The 19005-nt window shown below is 36.8% G+C and overlaps 1 protein-coding gene across 4 annotated transcripts; it reads left to right on the top strand.

Annotated features, from left to right (window-relative positions):
- The first annotated feature begins 197 nt into the window (after positions 1 to 197).
- On the top strand, positions 198 to 18028 carry LOC127430594 (nucleolar complex protein 4 homolog). Of its 4 annotated transcripts, XM_051680467.1 has the most exons (15): positions 11257 to 11973; positions 12090 to 12210; positions 12431 to 12537; positions 12621 to 12728; positions 12826 to 12975; positions 13109 to 13211; positions 13301 to 13335; positions 13439 to 13489; positions 13605 to 13716; positions 14521 to 14581; positions 16712 to 16822; positions 16954 to 17117; positions 17336 to 17418; positions 17561 to 17674; positions 17769 to 18028. In XM_051680467.1, exons 1-15 carry the CDS (start codon positions 11821 to 11823, stop codon positions 17883 to 17885), a joined length of 1590 nt encoding a protein of 529 aa, XP_051536427.1. In that variant the 5' UTR covers positions 11257 to 11820; the 3' UTR covers positions 17886 to 18028. The 4 variants fall into 4 exon arrangements, with proteins under 4 accessions (XP_051536429.1, XP_051536431.1, XP_051536428.1 ...); XM_051680469.1 differs by lacking the exons at positions 11257 to 11973; positions 12431 to 12537; positions 12621 to 12728; ... (9 more) ...; positions 17561 to 17674; positions 17769 to 18028 and adding exons at positions 198 to 489; positions 570 to 811; positions 909 to 1046; ... (1 more) ...; positions 2578 to 3263; positions 3522 to 3560 and having other exon boundaries at positions 12090 to 12212; XM_051680471.1 differs by lacking the exons at positions 11257 to 11973; positions 12090 to 12210; positions 12431 to 12537; ... (10 more) ...; positions 17561 to 17674; positions 17769 to 18028 and adding exons at positions 198 to 489; positions 570 to 811; positions 909 to 1046; ... (2 more) ...; positions 3522 to 3560; positions 12034 to 12051.
- Positions 18029 to 19005: the final 977 nt, after the last annotated feature.

Genomic DNA, 19005 nt, shown 5'->3' on the forward strand with positions numbered 1-19005 from the left:
GTTAGTATTATTAGTAGGTCTGTTGTTATATTTTTAAGCTAATAGACTTGTAAAGACTGTCAGTTCCTTTTATTTATTTACTTGTTTAGGTCTGTATGTGAAAGCATGGCATTCCCTGTTGGTACGTTCAGGGAATGTTTTTGGGGGAGAATCTGGCAACCCACCTTAGTTCACGCGACATTCGGCGAGATGTTAAAGTTCAGCCACTCCACGTGGGTCCATACAGGATTCAGAGGACGTAAATAAGTTATTGCGGTGAAATATATAGTACTACCGAGCAAAATCTGTTTTCTTTGCATTTTTTTTTAATTAAACAACTTTGCCCCTTATCGAGTAATACCAGTGAACGTAATGCACGCAATCGCGCCAGTTTTGCTCAAAAACATCTGTGATATCCTCACTGAGGAGTTGGTCATGACATGCTGAAATTGTGTCGGATCGTTAATGTTTTATCACGTCATAACATTATTCCAGCTCTCAAAAAGAAAGGTGAGTTCCATAAACATATGTTATATTATGATGTTATTCCCTAATGTTCATATAACGTACACCGCTGTAACGTTCTTTAGGGTGGCCAGAACCCAAATCGAAGAGTCGTAGATTTAGCATATCCTGCAAAATGAATGAGGATTCAAAAAACGCCGAAACCAAAGCTTTGAAAAGACCAGCGGATGATTCACTGATTGAGAGTAAGCATGAAGACAAGAAGCTTAAAGCAGAGCAGGATGAGCAGAATGGTGACAAGAAGTTCCCCAAGAAAAAGGTCGCCCTGCTGATGGCATACTCTGGCAAGGGGTATTATGGCATGCAGGTGAGTTTTCATTGTGTAGTTCAGTGATTGACATTGTTGGTACAGTATGTTCAAGACATTTAAATCATAGGTTATGTGTGTTTTCTTGTTCATCTAGAGAAATGCAAAGAACTCTCAGTTCAGGACCATTGAGGATGAACTGGTTACAGCCCTTATCGCAGCAGGTTGTATTCCAGAGGGCCATGGAGATGACATGAAGAAGATGTCTTTTCAGCGATGTGCACGAACTGATAAGGTGGATATTTGATTTTGCACCTGGTGTTCATTCTCTGAAGGTAGTAGCTTGAGCTGATCTCTATTTTCTCTGCTTTAACAGGGTGTTTCTGCTGCAGGTCAAGTTGTCTCGCTGAAATTGTGGATGATTGAAAACATCCTGGACAAAATAAACGGCCATTTGCCACCACACATTAGAATTTTAGGTATGGCAGACCTTGAGATTTGCTATGTGAGTAGTTGGTGTTAATTGGATTTTCTTTATCAAAATCTGTATTTTAGGTAAACAATACAATAAGTTAAAGTGTTCGTTCCTGTAACTGGTCACCCTTACTGTTATTGGAATAATTTACCCAAAAATGAACATTCTGTCATATATACTCACCCTTATGTTGTTCGAAACCCATATGGTGTTCTCTTCTGAGAAACACAAAAGGAGAAATTCTGAAGAATGTTTTGGTCGTTCTTTTCCTTGCAATTACAATAAATGGGGATTGAAGCTTTCAAACTTCAGAAAGGACAAAAAAGCACCATTAAAATCCTGAAAGTGGCCTATATGACTTGAGTGCTACATTCCAAGTTTTCTGAAGGCATACTATAGCTTTGTGTGAGATCAAATTTAAAGGGATAGTTCACCCAACAATGAAAATTCTCTTCATTTACTCACCCTCATGCCATCTCTGATGTGTATGACTTACTTTCTTCCGCTAAACACACAAAAAAGATTTTTAGAAGAATATTTCAGCTCTGTAGGTCCTCACAATGCAAGTGAATGGGTACCAACTTTTTGAAACTTGAAAATGCACATAAAGGCAGCATAAAAGTAATCTGCAAGACTCCAGTGGTTAAATCCATATCTTCAGAAGCAATATTATAGGTGTGGGTGAGGAACATATCAATATTTAAGTGCTTTTTTACTATAAATTCTCTTCCTCTCCCAGTAGGTGGCATGAAGAATGCAAATCGGCAAAAACAAAAGAAGAAAAATGTGCAGGTGAAAGTGGAGATTGATAGTAAAAAAGGACTTAAATATTGATTTGTTTCTCACCCACACCTATCATATCGCTTCAGAAGACATGGATTAAACAACTGGAGTCGTATGGATTACATTTATGCTGCCTTCATGTGCATTTTGGATCTTTAAATTTTGGTGCCCATTTACTTGCTCTGTGAGGACCCAAAGAGCTGAGATGTTCTTCTAAAAATCTTTGTTTGTGTTCAACAGAAGTAAAAGTAATACAGGTTTGGAATGACACGAGGGTGAGTAAAATGATGGCAGAATTTTTATTTTGGGTGACTTATTCCCATTTAATTTTTATTTATTTTTTTAATACTTTTTATTTTAGTTTAATTTGAGCTTTTATTTTTTAAATATATATTTTAACTTTATTTTATGTTTATTTATTTTTATTTTAGCTTAATTTTAATTTTTAGTTTTTTTAGTTTTGTTTAAAATTAATTTGTTTAAAATATTGTAATTGGAGTACAGACTGGGGTGGTGAGTTGAATGACGGAAATCTGTACATCACATAAAAATCTCCTCAAACTTGCAGGTTACAAGAGAGTCACTGGTGGCTTCAATGCCAAAAACAACTGTGATGCCAGAACATATTCCTACATGCTTCCAACCATGGCATTTTCCCCAAAAGACTATAATCAGGAGGACACGTCATTCCGTGTGAGTTCAGAGACCCTTCAGAAGGTCAACTCTTTGTTCAACTTGTACAAAGGCACCCACAACTTCCACAATTTTACCTCACAAAAGGGTCCACGAGACCCTAGCGCCAAGCGCTACATCACTCACATGTGTTGCGGTGAGCCGTTTGTAAGACGGGAAGCGGAGTTTGCTGTCATCACAGTTAGAGGCCAGAGCTTCATGATGCACCAGATCCGGAAGATGATCGGTCTGGTGATCGCTGTGGTTAAAGGTTATGTGGTTGAGGGTGTGATGGAGAGGAGTTGGGGAGAGGATAAGGTTGATGTTCCTAAGGCGCCTGGTCTTGGATTAGTGCTGGAGAGAGTGCACTTTGACCGCTACAACAAACGTTTTGGGGGAGATGGTATCCATGAGACTCTGGAATGGACTGAGGAGGAGGAAGCTATCTCTGCTTTTAAGGATAAGCATATTTATCCGAGCATTGTGGAGACGGAGCTAGCTGAGAAGTCCATGGTGAACTGGATGGCTACTCTATACATCCATGATTTTGAAGCCACCGCAACAGGGAACCAAGAACGCAAAGTTGGTATTGATTTGCTGATGGATTTTTACAGTTATCGCATGTTTTTTCTTTTCTTTTTTTCTTTTAATGAATAGGTATCAAGCCACCAATAATGAGTAGATCTGAGTAAATGTAGTGTTTTGAAGTTTAAACGCTTACGTTCTGTACTAATGTATTGTATATTTATACATTAATATTTACGTTTTATCATGGATTATATTATATTAACATAAGCAAACAAAAAGCATATTTAAATGTACAATTATCTTGTTTTTCAGGATGATGAGGACGATGGAAATGCATCTGACTGAATCACTGTGAGACTTTTTGTTTTGTTTTTACCGATACTATAACATTTTGTTCTAAAGTTTCTAAAAAAAAACCTGAAATAAATGTTTTTTTTATTAAGGCATGTTTTCATTCTCCTTTGAATGTTGTTAAACGGTATAAAAATGTAACTCAGTAATTATTTTATGTCATCTTGAACTCATACTGACACCTCGGGGGATGGATGCAGCATTATACAAACAGATTTCAGTTACTGACGCTATTGTAGAAATTCAATAATCACTGTTGGCAATGATTAATTTAATCCATGAGTAAAAATGTCCAATAACTGGTGGATTACTGGGATTAATTGTGCATTCACATATTGTCATAATTACTGTACGTAATATTTTAATTACGAGATGGCAACTCATAGATTCTACTCGGAGCTATTCACGTCTTCAGACCTCCTAAATTGTTTGTTTCTATGGCAACACTTATAAAGGCAAAACAGCTTTGTTGTTGATAACAGCAAAATGTTTATCACTACATTAATTCACCTCTATATTTTCTTGCAAAATGTCTAAAAACAATTTTTTTTAAATGCTCCAGGCATCAATGGCATTATAAAATGGCATATTAAACAGAAATATAAAAAAGCTGCCTTATTGGTTCTTTTTACATGATTGTCAAGTTGGAGCTTTCGTGTAATTACCAGTTTTACAAAGACGTGAATGCTTTATTTTCAAGTCGGAATCTCATAATTATGGTAAATATGACAAGGCGTGAATGCGCCTTATGCAAGTAGTATTAGGCTGGTCATGTGATTCTAACATGGCAGCCCCCATGAGAGGACCCTCTCCATGTAGAATAAAAGAGCTTTTATAAGGTTGCTGTAGTGACTGGAGTCTTCATCTCATATGAGTGCTCATGATTTTTAACATATGTTTCAAAATTACTATTCATTTCTTTAGGGGTAAAACTTTTTGAATGCGAAAAATTGCTGAGTGCACCTTTAAAGGTGCTATTTGTAAGATTGACAACAAGCGTTTGAAATGGGTACTGCAGTCCAAATTCAAAATATTGGGGAGTTGTCTGCCCCGCCCCAGACTCGAAGCTCATTTGGGTTGCCAGAATGTTGACACGCAAATCAGTCAACTCAGCATCCGTTTTAAAGGATTTCTGGGCTTTAAGCTGTCTCCATCTTCCAAAGGCATCTCCAGTATACAGGTGCTGGTCATATAATTAGAATATCATCAAAAAGTTGAATTACTTCACTAATTCCATTCAGAAAGTGAAACTTGTATATTATATTCATTCATTACACACAGACTGATATATTTCAAATGTTTATTTCTTTTAATTTTGATGATTATAACTGACAACTAAGGAAAATCCCAAATTCAGTATCTCAGAAAATTAGAATATTACTTAAGACCAATACAAAGAAAGGATTTTTAGAAATCTTGGCCAACTGAAAAGTATGAGCATGTACAGCACTCAATACTTAGTTGGGGCTCCTTTTGCCTGAATTACTGCAGCAATGCGGCGTGGCATGGAGTCGATCAGTCTGTGGCACTGCTCAGGTGTTATGCACTGCTCAGGTATTGCTCTGATAGTGGCCTTCAGCTCTTCTGCATTGTTGGGTCTGGCATATCGCATCTTCCTCTTCACAATACCCCATAGATTTTCTATGGGGTTAAGGTCAGGCGAGTTTGCTGGCCAATTAAGAACAGGGATACCATGGTCCTTAAACCAGATACTGGTTGCTTTGGCACTGTGTGCAGGTGCCAAGTCCTGTTGGAAAATGAAATCTGCATCTCCATAAAGTTGGTCAGCAGCAGGAAGCATGAAGTGCTCTAAAACTTCCTGGTATATGGCTGCGTTGACCTTGGACCTCAGAAAACACAGTGGACCAACACCAGCAGATGACATGGCACCCCAAACCATCACTGACTGTGGAAACTTTACACTGGACCTCAAGCAACGTGGATTGTGTGCCTCTCCTTTCTTCCTCCAGACTCTGGGACCCTGATTTCCAAAGGAAATGCAAAATTTACTTTCATCAGAGAACATAACTTTGGACCACTCAGCAGCAGTCCAGTCCTTTTTGTCTTTAGCCCAGGCGAGACGCTTCAGACGCTGTCTGTTGTTCAAGAGTGGCTTGACACAGGGAATGCGACAGCTGAAACCCATGTCTTGCATACGTCTGTGCGTAGTGGTTCTCCCCCACATTTTTTAATGGGTTTTGTTTCACAGTCCTCTCCAGGGTGCGGTTATCCCTATTGCTTGTACACTTTTTTCTACCACATCTTTTCCTTCCCTTCACCTCTCTATTAATGTGCTTGGACACAGAGCTCTGTGAACAGCCAGCCTCTTTTGCAATGACCTTTTGTGACTTGCCCTCCTTGTGCAACGTGTCAATGGTTGTCTTTTGGACAACTGTCAAGTCAGCAGTCTTCCCCATGATTGTGTAGCGTACAGAACTAGACTGAGAGACCATTTAAAGGCCTTTGCAGGTGTTTTGAGTTAATTAGCTGATTAGAGTGTGGCACCAGGTGTCTTCAATATTGAACCTTTTCACAATATTCTAATTTTCTGAGATACTGAATTTGGGATTTTCCTTAGTTGTCAGTTATAATCATCAAAATTAAAAGAAATAAACATTTGAAATATATCAGTCTGTGTGTAATGAATGAATATAATATACAAGTTTCACTTTTTGAATGGAATTAGTGAAATAAATCAACTTTTTGATGATATTCTAATTATATGACCAGCACCTGTATATCCTTATTTTACTACACCTCTGGTCATGGTGGTTTTTAGATGGATGGCGAGGATTTTAGGTCGGGTGGAATCTGTTATCTCTGATCCAGTTCGTATGCTGGCTTCCATGGCTGCAGCACGCAGTGTTGTTTGCCTGCAAACTTGTTCAAATCTGGCAACCCGGCGGTGTCGGAGTACTATTGGTGAGTGGGCAGTGGGCGGGACCACACAGGCCAAAACAGAAACAGAAATTCCGGTCCAGAATGGAAACTTCAAAGTAGAATATACTGGCTGTAGTATTGTTATCGGAGAAGCCAGTATTTCAATTTAGCATGTTTCCTAATTCTCTATTTAAATATTATGGTCATTTTATGATTTAGTACAGTAAAAATATTACATATAGCACCTTTAATGACAGATGTGATGTGATATCTTTGCAAAACTGGCTTTTTGTGAATCGCTCTGGATAAGTGCTGCTGCTAAATGCCTTAAATGTACAGGATACATGTTATTTCACTTATGTTAATAGAAAACCTTTGGTTGGCAAATGTTACTAGCTAATAACTCGTTTCCTGTAAGACAGAAATTTGGCTCAGTGAGCTGAATCTTCCATTGAGTCGCATTCAAATCTGAAGGCGTTTTGTCTCATTTGAGACATTTGTGTGGTTAAAAAAGAAGTATAATATTTTAATTCTAATAAATGCAGTGATTTGGTACCTGAAATATAAATGGAAATCCGAATTGTAGTCTCTGTAAAATGATTAATAAAATGCTTTACCCAGTAATTACAAACGACTATGATTGGCCCAGCTTGACCATCGCGGAGAAAAGTAACAGGTACCGCATGACAACGCCATCAAGGTTTGTTGCTTCAGCGAGAAGGGTATAGGTGTGTTCGACTTCATGCAGCGCTGTGCAGACCGATCGGCGCTGTACTTGAAGCAGTGCATGTCGGTTAGAAATTTTGTCCGACTCGAACCTGTGTCATGATCAATTGAGTCCGACCGGTAAATCGAGTCCCCATATGACATCACAGCGATTCCATTGGCTCAAAGAGCTAGTAATGGGTGCTCTATTCAGTGCCTGATTAAAAATCTTACAAATTCACTTTATGGTATATGCAGCAACTATATAAATATGACATCTAATGTCTTTTAAATCACATATTACACATAATAATTTATGACTGAAGTTATAGATTGTGAAATTAAAGATGTGTCGTTGTTTGTGTTTTTCAGTTAGCCTAGATTTAATGACATGCTATCATGATAACATGATAGGTTTTTGCTAAGGCATTACAAACGGTTATCCCCATGGTGACTCGATTTACCGGCCGGACTCAATTTATCATGATATATTGAGTTTTATTTTTAATCAGGCACTGAATAGAGTACCCATTAGTAGCTTTTTGAGCCAATGGAATCGCTGTGATGTCATATGCGGACTAAGTTTATCATGACACTGGTTGGTGCGGCCACTGCGGTTGCTCCAGAGGATCTGCACTATGGAGTTATGTATGTGCCCAAATTCTGTGTGTGCAAGATGATATTTTCAGCGCACAAAAAGTTATTTTGTACGCGCTTGAACTCAGTAAAGCAATGTATCTTCTTGCAAAGATTAATCATTTTTTTGCATGAGCAAGATCTCACTTGTTCTCTCTCCTCGTATGCCCTCTGCATGCGCTCGGAACTTTAGACTGCTCGTTTGATTTTCTAACCGTATTCTGACAAGCCCCACATCCTACCTCAGGATTAACTATTATAAGCTGCTTACAAGCGCTCTGTGATTGAACAATTGAGGTAGCTACAGCAACCATGAACATCTCAGTGTAAATGTAGCAGAAGAGCCAACAGGCACAATGCTCCAAGTTCAGTACACACTTTATATACTGTATGCCGTTATCATTACAAAAGATATTTACCCTGTGGATTAAAGACATACCAGGAATATTGTAAGGCTTAATTTGTAATGTAAGTTTTTCAAAATATAGTAGCCTGGGATCATGCAATGCTAAGGATTTCTTTCTATTTGTAAAAATGTTTGCAGTCTCAAATAATTGAGGTTCAATATACTGTACATTTAATTTACCCTAAACTTTGACAGGAGACATAATTAGCTTCTTTTTATTTTCTTCCATTTCTACTCTTTAATCAATTTTGTCAGAGGGGTTGTTGTAGTGTGCATAAACTTCATAAAATCAGCATACTGAACATTTCAAGATACCCCACAGCTTTGAAATGCAAACATAAACAGCTTATCTAATTTATTATCAAGAATAGAATGTTAATTTACGCTATATTTATAATATTCATAATATTTATAATATACAAGGCTGTTGAAAAAATATGAGAGGACACACTAAAGAAGGTGGACAAAATAACATGTTTATTAAAGAAAATAATATTTCATATAATAATAACAAAAAGAAGAAGGTTCAGTGGTTGCTGATCCATGGTAGACTGTAATCTGGCACATTTATTTTAATAAACTGCTCTCTCAGAATATCCTGAGGGATTGATAGAAGTCAAATTAAGTCCCCCCAAAACTACACTATGACGTTAGTCTTAAAGAGTTTTACACGTGGGAGAAATTAAATTAACTCTTGTGTGACCTTCGGGATATTTTTGGTCTTTTTTATTTTTGTTTTTTCGATCATTTTGGCTGTTAATGCCAACAACATAACTTTGCCAAAGGTGTTTATTTTTGGGGGGATTTTGATATTTCAACCTCAGTTCCTATAATACATCTGTATACACTGTGTACTCAAAATAGTTACACTCAGGACCTTAAGGACAAAAATGTCCCCATTGAAACCCATTAAACCTCAATATTTGATCCCAGTGCCATTAAAGCATAAAATCATGAATTCTATATTATGCTTTCCTTCCAGAGCTCTGGCTTCAAAATCATAATTTTTTATATTTTCCACCAGATGGTGCCATTCTTCTCATGTTTAGCCTTTGGAGCAAATACAAGCTTTTTTCCTATTTTCTGTTTGCTGTATTATAGAGCACTGCAGGCCAATTGAATAAATGATGCAACTAAAATTGTGTGGTGTGTTGGTATAGATGTCAGAGTGTGTTTTGTATGTGTGTATTGAGAAATTTGTGTGTGCGTGTGTGTAAAAAACAACAGTGGCATTTTGTAAACAAACTGGCATTTAAAGAGTTAAAATCCTGAAAATGAATGAATATTTGGTAGTTATGATCAGGACTGATGTTGGTTAAAAAATCTAAGTCAGTGAAAGTGGAAAATAATATTAATATATAATATTTTTATGGCAGTTTTTTTTACAAGGATATTTTTGTCCTCTTAGGTACTGAGTGAGAGTTTTTTTTTTATTTTTTTTTTAAATCTGACACTGCACGAAAAATGAAAATGCATCAAAGTCAATGTTGTTGCTAACCATTGACATATCCCAAACTGTGATAATCCCCCCAAAAAATTCACCGTAGCATTTAGTATATGGAAAATAATTATTTATTTATTTATTTATTATTAAAAACAACAGTGGCATTATATAAACAAACTGGCATTTAAAGGGTTAAAATCCTGAAACTGAATTAATATTTGGTAGTTATGATCAGGACTGATGTTGGTTAAAAAAATTAACTAATTGAAAGCGGAAAATAATATTAGTATATAATATTATTATGGCAGTTTTTTTACGCAGACATTTTTGTCCTCTAAGGACCTCTAAGTAACTTTTTTAAATTGACGCACAAGGGTTAATATAATTTCAGATGAAAGTGGTAGCTAACATGGCCAAGCTAGTAGCTACAAAAGTGTAACTTGGTAACCTAGATAACCAAATACTAGCTAAGAGAGCTAGCCAGATAATTAGCTAGCTAGTAAGCCTATTGCCAGTGTACAGACTAAAAAATATATTTCGTAAAGGTTAAATAAAAACAGTTAAGTCAACAAAAGAGCTGCTTTCATGTGGTCATAGTGTGTTACGCATTTCCTTTCTTGAAAACAAACTATCCCCTTCTCCTCTTCTTGTTTTAATTAGCAGTATGATCTGTGGTCTAGCCAGCCAATCAAAATTTACCACCTCATCTCTGACTGGCTGAAATTCTGGCACATTATAATACTGTGACCTTGTTGAGCAAACAAGCAGTCAAAGCCATGAGAGCACGCAGAGTGGGTAGGAGGAGAGAGTAAGATCTTGCATGCAAAAAACAGTGGAGTTATGTAAATTTCAAATTTCTGTGCAAATTCACATTCAAATAAATTTTATTCAAGTGCAAAATCGATTTTTGTTTGCTTAAAGTGAATTCATCTTTGCAAGAAGATACATTGTTTTACATAACTGAGTTCACTCGTGTGCAAAATACCTATTTGTCCGCTCAAAATATCATCTTGCCCGCGCAGAACATTTTTCTGTGCTCAAAATAAAATCTTGCATGCTCAAAACAATTTTGCACACAGAGAACATTTTTGGGCTCTCAAAATATCATATTGCACGCTCAAAACATAATTCTGCACAGAATTGTGGCACACGTAACTCCACAGGCAAATCTCGCTGATCGGCAAATTGAGATGCTGTTAACTTGTTGATGTGCATGCCCCCCTCTAGAACTGATGTCACATTGCTTAAATTAGTTCACATTTATTATATAGTCTAGTCAACATTATGAACAATTTTGAACAGCACACTATATCGTAAATGTGAACACATTTAAGCAAAGTAAAGGCCCATGGATGGGGTCAATGAGCATCAACACACTTTATAGCTGCAGGCATTGCTCCAAAAAGGGGCCCCTTACTTAACCCTTTCCCAAAATATCATATCCACAAATCCAGAGTGATGGCATCTAATCCTAACTTGATTTTATTTCGCTCTGAGATAAAAGGTTTTGCTGATTCTCTGTGTAAACTTAAAAGAAACAAAAAGCCTTTAAAACATCCCAGATATTAAATAAGATTATGAAGTCTATTATGAATAGAGATACAATATTGGGATAAGGTTTTTCTCCCTTTATTTTATTTTTAATTTTATTTTAATTTGTTTCCCTTTGTGCCTCGTACATATTATTCTGGTAATTGTCTGTACACACATATAGTATTGTTATATTTTTTTCTGTTATGTATTGTTATATGCAAACAGTTAATAATACAAAAATAAAATAAATAAAAAAAATAACCCTTTCCCTAACCTTAACCTTGGTTTAACCTTAATTGACGCCCCCTTTTGGATTTGGCGCAACCCCCTTTTGGAGTAGCCACGCCCTCCTTTATGGTAACCCCGCCCTCTTTTGGAGGTCTCCTTCCTGCAGCTATACCTACTTGGCTTCAGCAGCGTTTTGGACAGTTATTTAAACCTTAAAAATCATACTGAGGAACTGTAATGGCATTTGAATCGAAAATACACAGTGTAGAGATGAAATAGCAGAGTTGTTATTTAGACCCACTCATTTCAGAATTTAGGACTTGCACTTTCAACGTGATAGTGCATTATGACTGTAAAACACCAGCCGATCGCAAGGGGGAACACACACACACTTTGAACATTCATAACACCTCTTTAGTGAAACAATCATGGCGCCGTCCAGGAACAGCAACGTGAAGGGAGGCGAGACTGGAGAAAACAGACCAATTTCAGATAAGAAAGTCTTAAATACTAAAACAGATCGTATACTTCAGAACAGGAAGCATGCTAACGACATATTCGACGTCCTTGAATATTTGCAGGTATGTGATTATTTATAACGTGATTGAAAAGTGTCTCATGAATTCAACTTTGACCAACAGGTTATGTTCAGTTCTAAACATCTGTTAGATTTTCATCCATTTATGTATACTTGCAGTCCGAAAAGGAAAAAGAAATAATTGGTGCAACCAATGCTTGCAGTAAGATATTCTGTGAGTTGTTGGACAGAGGAGACCTGTATGTTGGTCAGCTGCCTCAAGAGGAGGACCTCATGCATGGTAAGATTCAGGCATATTTTGGTCATTTGTGCTTGATCTCACTTGGGATGTTTAAAACTCACTTCTTAGACACACAGCAGCCTGAATGTCCAGTGTAATCTTATGTAATATATTTAGAAGGCGGCAAACGACATAAGATACATTAAACGTTTGTCTTTATATATTGTGTCTGCATAACTAGCTCGCTGTATTAGTGTTAAGATAAATTGTGTCTTTCCAGGTGATTTCAGTGCAGAAGAGAAGTATCATATATTCATGAGACACCGTTACAACAACTGTGTGGATCTTCTGCTGGAAAATATAGACCATGAATCTTTCCAAGTAAAGGTGAGTGAAGTGTGTGGGGTTTCCACTGATGGGATTGTTATTATGTTATAATAACGTATTTGCTATGTCTGTTATCTCTCCAGGAGAGTTCCCTCTGTGCACTAATGAAGTTTGCTGCTGCAGAAGGCAAAAACCCGCTCCAAAATCTGGACTGGAGTGAACACTACAATTTTCCCAGAGAGCACATGCTGGTTGGTTTTCTTTATAACAATACACAATTGCCTGTTATGATTACTGATCACATATGTGAATGAGAAGTTATGTAAACACTCCCTTTCATCTATACAGGCACTAGTGGGGCATCTTCTCTCAGAGAAAGAGGACATGTCCCTGCTCATCTCCAGGTTTCAGGAGTTCCTTGAGATGGATGACGTGCGCTACTATGTCATGAGTTCAGTACGGGACAATATAATCAGAGTCATGGACAGAAAGAAAGGGGTGTGTGAAACTGACTAGAGAGAATATATTTTCCATATTTCAACTGTTTTAGTTAAGTCCCGCCATTCTATATTTACCTGATATCAGGCTGATTTTACAATACACTAATTTAGTATGTTTCTGCTGTTTGCAGGCTGTGATTCCAGTTTATCAGAACAATGTTTTCACCCTCCTCTCGACCATCAACATACCCTGCCAATCATCAGAAATGACTAACTTCCTTGTCAAACAAGAGAGTAAGCATGTGCTTCAAACTCTGTTGTGTCTAGGTTATTATCTAAATTAAGAGATTTTAAAAAGGACATTTTCCTCTTCAAATTAATAGCTAAACATGAAGACTGGAAAGCAGCTAGATTACAGGTAAGTCCTGGCTCCTGTTGCCTATTATAATTGTGTGCATTTGTATTTCGGACTTCCACAGCTATGAAACATCTCTTCATTTCGCACCCATCGTGTTTTATAGGAGCATAAACGTGCATTTGAGCAAATGTGGCTGGTGTTTCTTAAGTACAAGGTAAAACGACCTGTCTTTTTGTAGATTCTAGTACTTGGCTGTTTGTGTATGAAGACAATGTCTTGAGGAAAATGAGTTGATATGTGTTCTCTTAACTGGGTTGTGTGTTCTGCAGCTACCTGGCAGCATGTACAAGAAGATCCTGGTCATCCTTCATGAATCCATTCTGCCACAGATGAGTGATCCGACTCTGATGATTGACTTTCTGACCGCTGCATATGACATTGGTGAATCCTGGGTTTACAAAGGGATCAGTGCTTGTACTTAAAGGGATATTTCACCCAAAAATGGTAAATCTCTCATCATTTGCTCACCCTCATGCCATCTCAAACTCGTATGACTCTTTTATCTGCAGAACACAAGCAAAGACTTTTCAAAGGACGTTTGATGTGTTTTTTTCCATACCATTTAAGTCAATGGGGTCCACCATTTTCAAGCACCAAAAAGGACATAAAGGCAGCATAAAAGTAATCCATATGACTCCAGTGGTTTAATCCATGTCTTTTGAAGCAATATAATGGCAAAAATTCCATCCTTATTCACCCGAAATGATCACTTCCGCCCAAAAAGATCACTTCTGCGAGAAACGCGTCAAGCGAGCTGGGCTGAAATGAAGATTTATAGTGAACAAGGACTTAAGTTGTGTTCTGTTTCTCACGTTCCAGAATCGTATCTCTTAAAAAGACATGGATTAAAAAGAGTTTTATGTATTACTTTTATGCTGCCTTTTTGTCCTTTTTTGAGCTTAAACGATTTGGACCCCATTAACTTACACTGTATGGACAAAAATACGTTTGAGATGGCATGAAGGTATTAGTAATTTTTGGGTAAACTATCCCATTTATATGTACTGTGATTATGTTTACCTCCATTTTACTGTACTGTGAAACTTGTATGGAAATGTTTTTTTGTTTTGTTTTTTAAAAACTTTTGTTTTCCTGAAGTTTGAAAAGTGAATAACTTAACTGCATTTTAATGTTGATAATTGTTTTCGTCATTTTGTAACACTGTTCTTTCCATATTTGAATCAGGCGGAGCAATCAGTTTGCTGGCTCTAAATGGCTTGTTTGTCCTCATACATGAGCACAATTTGTAAGTATTAAACCCTTAATTTACAGTTAATTATGGTTATAATTAAATATCCTGTTAAAAGGCATATTTTTATATAAATTATAATTTATAAACCTTCCATAAAAACATTTGAACTGTGCATAGTAGACAAATTTGAAGGGGGAAAAAAAACTCTTTGAAATATACCATATTAATATTAAAGGGATAGTTTATCCAAAAATGAAAATTTTCTCATCATTTACTCACCCTTATGCCATCCCAGATGTGTATGACTTTCTTTCTTCTGCTGAACACAAACAACGATTTTTAGATAAATATTTCAGCTCTGTGGGTCCATTCAATGTAAGTGAATGGTGACCAAAGCTTTGGAGCTCCAAAAAGCACATAAATGCTGCATAAAAGTAATCCATACGGCTCCAGTGGTTGAATCCAGGTCTTCAGAAGCAGTATAAGTGTGGGTGAGAAACAGATCAATATTTAAGTCCTTTTGTACAATAAAGTTTAATTTTCACCAGCCTACCCAAGCGCCGCGATGAGAAAAATGTGCCATCCATTGTTCCTGGCAGGCTACTCTGCCTTACAGGCTCCATATGGTTAGGATTAGGGTAGGGATGGGATTAGGGTATCTGCTGCCTGCCTGGAACAAAAAGTGGCCCCTAAGTGCTCTCTTCTCTCATAAGTTCTTCTTTTGTTTTTGGCGATTCACATTCTTTGTACACATCCCCACCTACTGGGCAGGAAGGAGAATTTATAGTAAAAAGGGTCTTAAATATTTATCTGTTTTGCACCCACACCTATAATATCGCTTCTGAAGACATGGATAAAACTACTGGAGTGGTATCGATTAGTGCTGGGCAATGTTTTTATAAAAAAAAAAATATTGCGATATCAGATTACATCAACCCCCCAGCCAAGGGATTGTTGAATATTATTGCTTTCTTGATTTTGCTTTGAAAAATTGTATTAATTTGTTAAATCACAAAAAACCATGACCAAAGATATTTCTAAATTCAAACTGCATTTTAAACAAAATGAAAAAGCAATTAGAATAACGAAGTGGTCAAAAAAATCATATATAACCATGCTTCCATTTAACATCACTCAAGTATCCATCTACGAGAACAGATGGAAAATGACTAGTAGGCTACTAATTAATATCTAAAGACAATTATAAATGTAAACATGATAATAATAATTGAAATATAAAGAATTTTTAGGTTCAAGATGGATGTGTTTTGTATTACTTTATGATTTAATTAAACATGTACAGTATAGACTACTTAAAAAGTGAACCTACAGAGTTGCATTCATAATGCATGTGAAGCGCTAACTGCTCCGTGGAAATAAACAAACTAAACATCCAGCACCTCCTGAGATAGTCTGAGGTAATTTGCAGCATTGTCATAGATGACACTATTCTTGCAAACAGTTTTAAGACGACTGGTAAAGAAAAGAGTGAGAACTCTTTACATGCGTGTGTGCCACGAGACACGCTGCCGCTGCACGCATCTGAACAAACAGCACATCAGACATCATTGGCTTTTCTTTCGTCTGTTCTTTAAAATATAATTACGTTTGTTTATTCAAGCGCCTTTCTTTGTGTCTAACAGCATTTCTTGTCATGGGTCATTCCGAGACGTCTTACAGTTAGCCCACCACAGTGGCTGGTAGATGAACAAAATTGCCCGCCATGGCTACCCGCATTTGACGGGTGCTAATTTCTTACCCAGTACTGCTATTTAATATATTTTACGACAGCTCTATAGTTTTGTAATTTCCCGATGTTGTTGATCATCGTCTGAGTGTCACAATCGGCATCAAGATATTTTTCAGATATCGTCAATATCCGATTACATAATTTTATCACAGTATCGATTACTTTTATGCTGCCTTTATGAGCTTTTTGGAGCTTGAAAGTTCTATTCACCATTCACTTGCATTGTATGGACCTACAAATAGTTGAGAGATTCTTCTAAATATCTTTGTGTTCAGCAGAAGAAAGAAAGTCATACACATCTGGGATGGCATGAGGGTGAGTAGATGATGTGAGAATTTTCATTTTTGGGTGAACTATTCCTTTAAGAAAAAACAGGGCTCTTGTGAATAAGTCTTTTTTCTTCTGAAATTGTCTCCCCTGTCTTTGTTGTGTAGAGATTATCCCGATTTTTACAAGAAGCTCTACAATCTACTGGATTCCTCTATTTTCCATGTCAAATATAGAGCACGGTTTTTCCACCTGGCCAACATCTTCCTCTCTTCAACGCAAGTTTACCCTTTATACTTAAATTCTGATTAAGGACCATAGAAGCATCAACAAATATTTGATCTATTTTTTATTTTTTTATTTTTTTTTTAAAGTTTGTTAATACCGCGTTTGCTCTGTGCCCTTACAGACATCTGCCCGTCTATCTTGTGGCAGCATTTGTGAAGCGTTTCTCCCGTCTGGCCCTCACAGCGCCACCCACAGCTCTGCTCGTGCTACTGCCTTTCATCTGTAATCTGATTCGCAGACATCCCTCCTGCAGAGTCCTCATCCACAGACCCAGTGCCACCGAAGGTATGTCACTATTACCATTGCCACAAGTAGTTCTCTTTAAATAACACTACAAGTACTTCTGCCTGTGCTCATGTGTAAAAATATTTGTCATCACCAGAATGATCAGTCTGTTCAATTTAAACCTGAAGCATAAGATTTTATAATGCGGAATAGAGGAAAAGTTGTCTCTCTTCTTCATATTGATTGTAAAGAAGTGTTCCTTGCAATGTATTTGTTAGAACCTTGTGATGATCCGTATATAATGGAGGAGGAAGATCCAGCGCAGTGTCATGCTCTGGAGAGCAGCCTATGGGAGATTCAGGTGACGCTCTTTTTAAACAAACACGGGCTTAATCCAAGACTGTTCACGCTTCTCTTTCTCTGGAACTTTCCTTTTGATAAACATGTGACTGATTGACTAACCGACATATGAATCTTCCATTGCATACTATCTTTTTAAATAGACATTGCAGAAGCATTACCATCCAGATGTGGCCAAGGCTGCCATGGTGATCAACGAGCCACTTCCAGAAGCAGAGGTTGACATCAGTGATCTGCTAGAGCTGTCTACATTTGAGGTATGTTCAGCATCACTTGTTAAATATCTGGAAAATGTTTTGATTGTAAAATCATACAAAAAATAATTTTGTCTCCAAATTTTTTGTTTGCCAGCTTATGGAGCGAGAACTGAAGGCAGAAAGAAAGATGATACCACTTGAGTTTGCTACAGCCACGGAGCTCCTGAAAAGTTCTAGAGAGGTGCTCGGAGTGCACTTTTCTTTAGAGTAACTACTGATTACTAGCAGTACTGATTATTAGCAGATTGTCACTCCTTGTCTATATATATTTCATTCCATGTTCTTTTCAAACTTTCTAAACAGCTATGGTTATGCTTTTTGCTTTTTTCGAAAAATAAAATCGCTTCCACCTCTGTCCATGTGTTTTAATGTTTTCTGGGCTATAGTCAGTATTGGTCAGACTGCGTCTCTCTGTATAACACTTTACAATAAGGTTCCATTCGTTAACATTGGTTATTGCATAAGGTATCATGAACTAACAATTAACAATGTATTTATTACACCATTTGTTAATCTTCTGTTAATGTCAATTAATAAAAATACAATTGTTCATTATTAGTTCATGTTAACACACAGCCCTTACAAAAATGTACCATGGTCCCCATAATTTATGCAAAAAAAAAAAAAAAAAATCTATCTATCTATCTATATATATATATATATATATATATATATATATATATATATACACATACATACTGTGTAATGGGTGTATTTCGGTACCAGGTGCAGTTCTCATACACAAGTGCAAGAGGCTTGAGCGGAGAAGTCACACAAACAAAATCAACCTAACACAATTTATATCTTTGAATCAAGGATTCTTGCATATCTAACATTTTAAGGATTAACTCTGATTGGTTCCATTTCTTTAAACAAACAACACACCAAGATGAAAATCCTTATGATTCTGATAACGTGTGTGAATGTACCACAGGTTTTTGTTATGTTTATCCACTTGGTGCCTCAGAGACTGCTCTGAGTTCCTTTTGTCAAGGTCTAGACACACACAGGAGAATCACAGTCAACAACTCTCATTCTAAAATGTCATTTTAATACCTTAAGGAATTAATATTCAACTTAACATCTAAAAAATAATATCATAAATGCTATGTTGTTAGAAACATAATCAATAAATGAATTTCTCCCACAACACTCACCTTACCAGTTTATTAGGTATACCTGTACTACTTACAGTATTTATGCAATTATTTAATCTGATCTGGTTGATGTGAACATTAACTGAAGCTCCTGACCCATATCTGCTTGATTTTATACATTACACTGCTGCCACACGATTGGCTGATTAGATAATTGCATGAATAAGTAGTGTA

Source organism: Myxocyprinus asiaticus, chromosome 40, assembly GCF_019703515.2.
Source record: "Myxocyprinus asiaticus isolate MX2 ecotype Aquarium Trade chromosome 40, UBuf_Myxa_2, whole genome shotgun sequence".
NCBI classification, from domain to species: Eukaryota; Metazoa; Chordata; class Actinopteri; order Cypriniformes; family Catostomidae; genus Myxocyprinus; species Myxocyprinus asiaticus.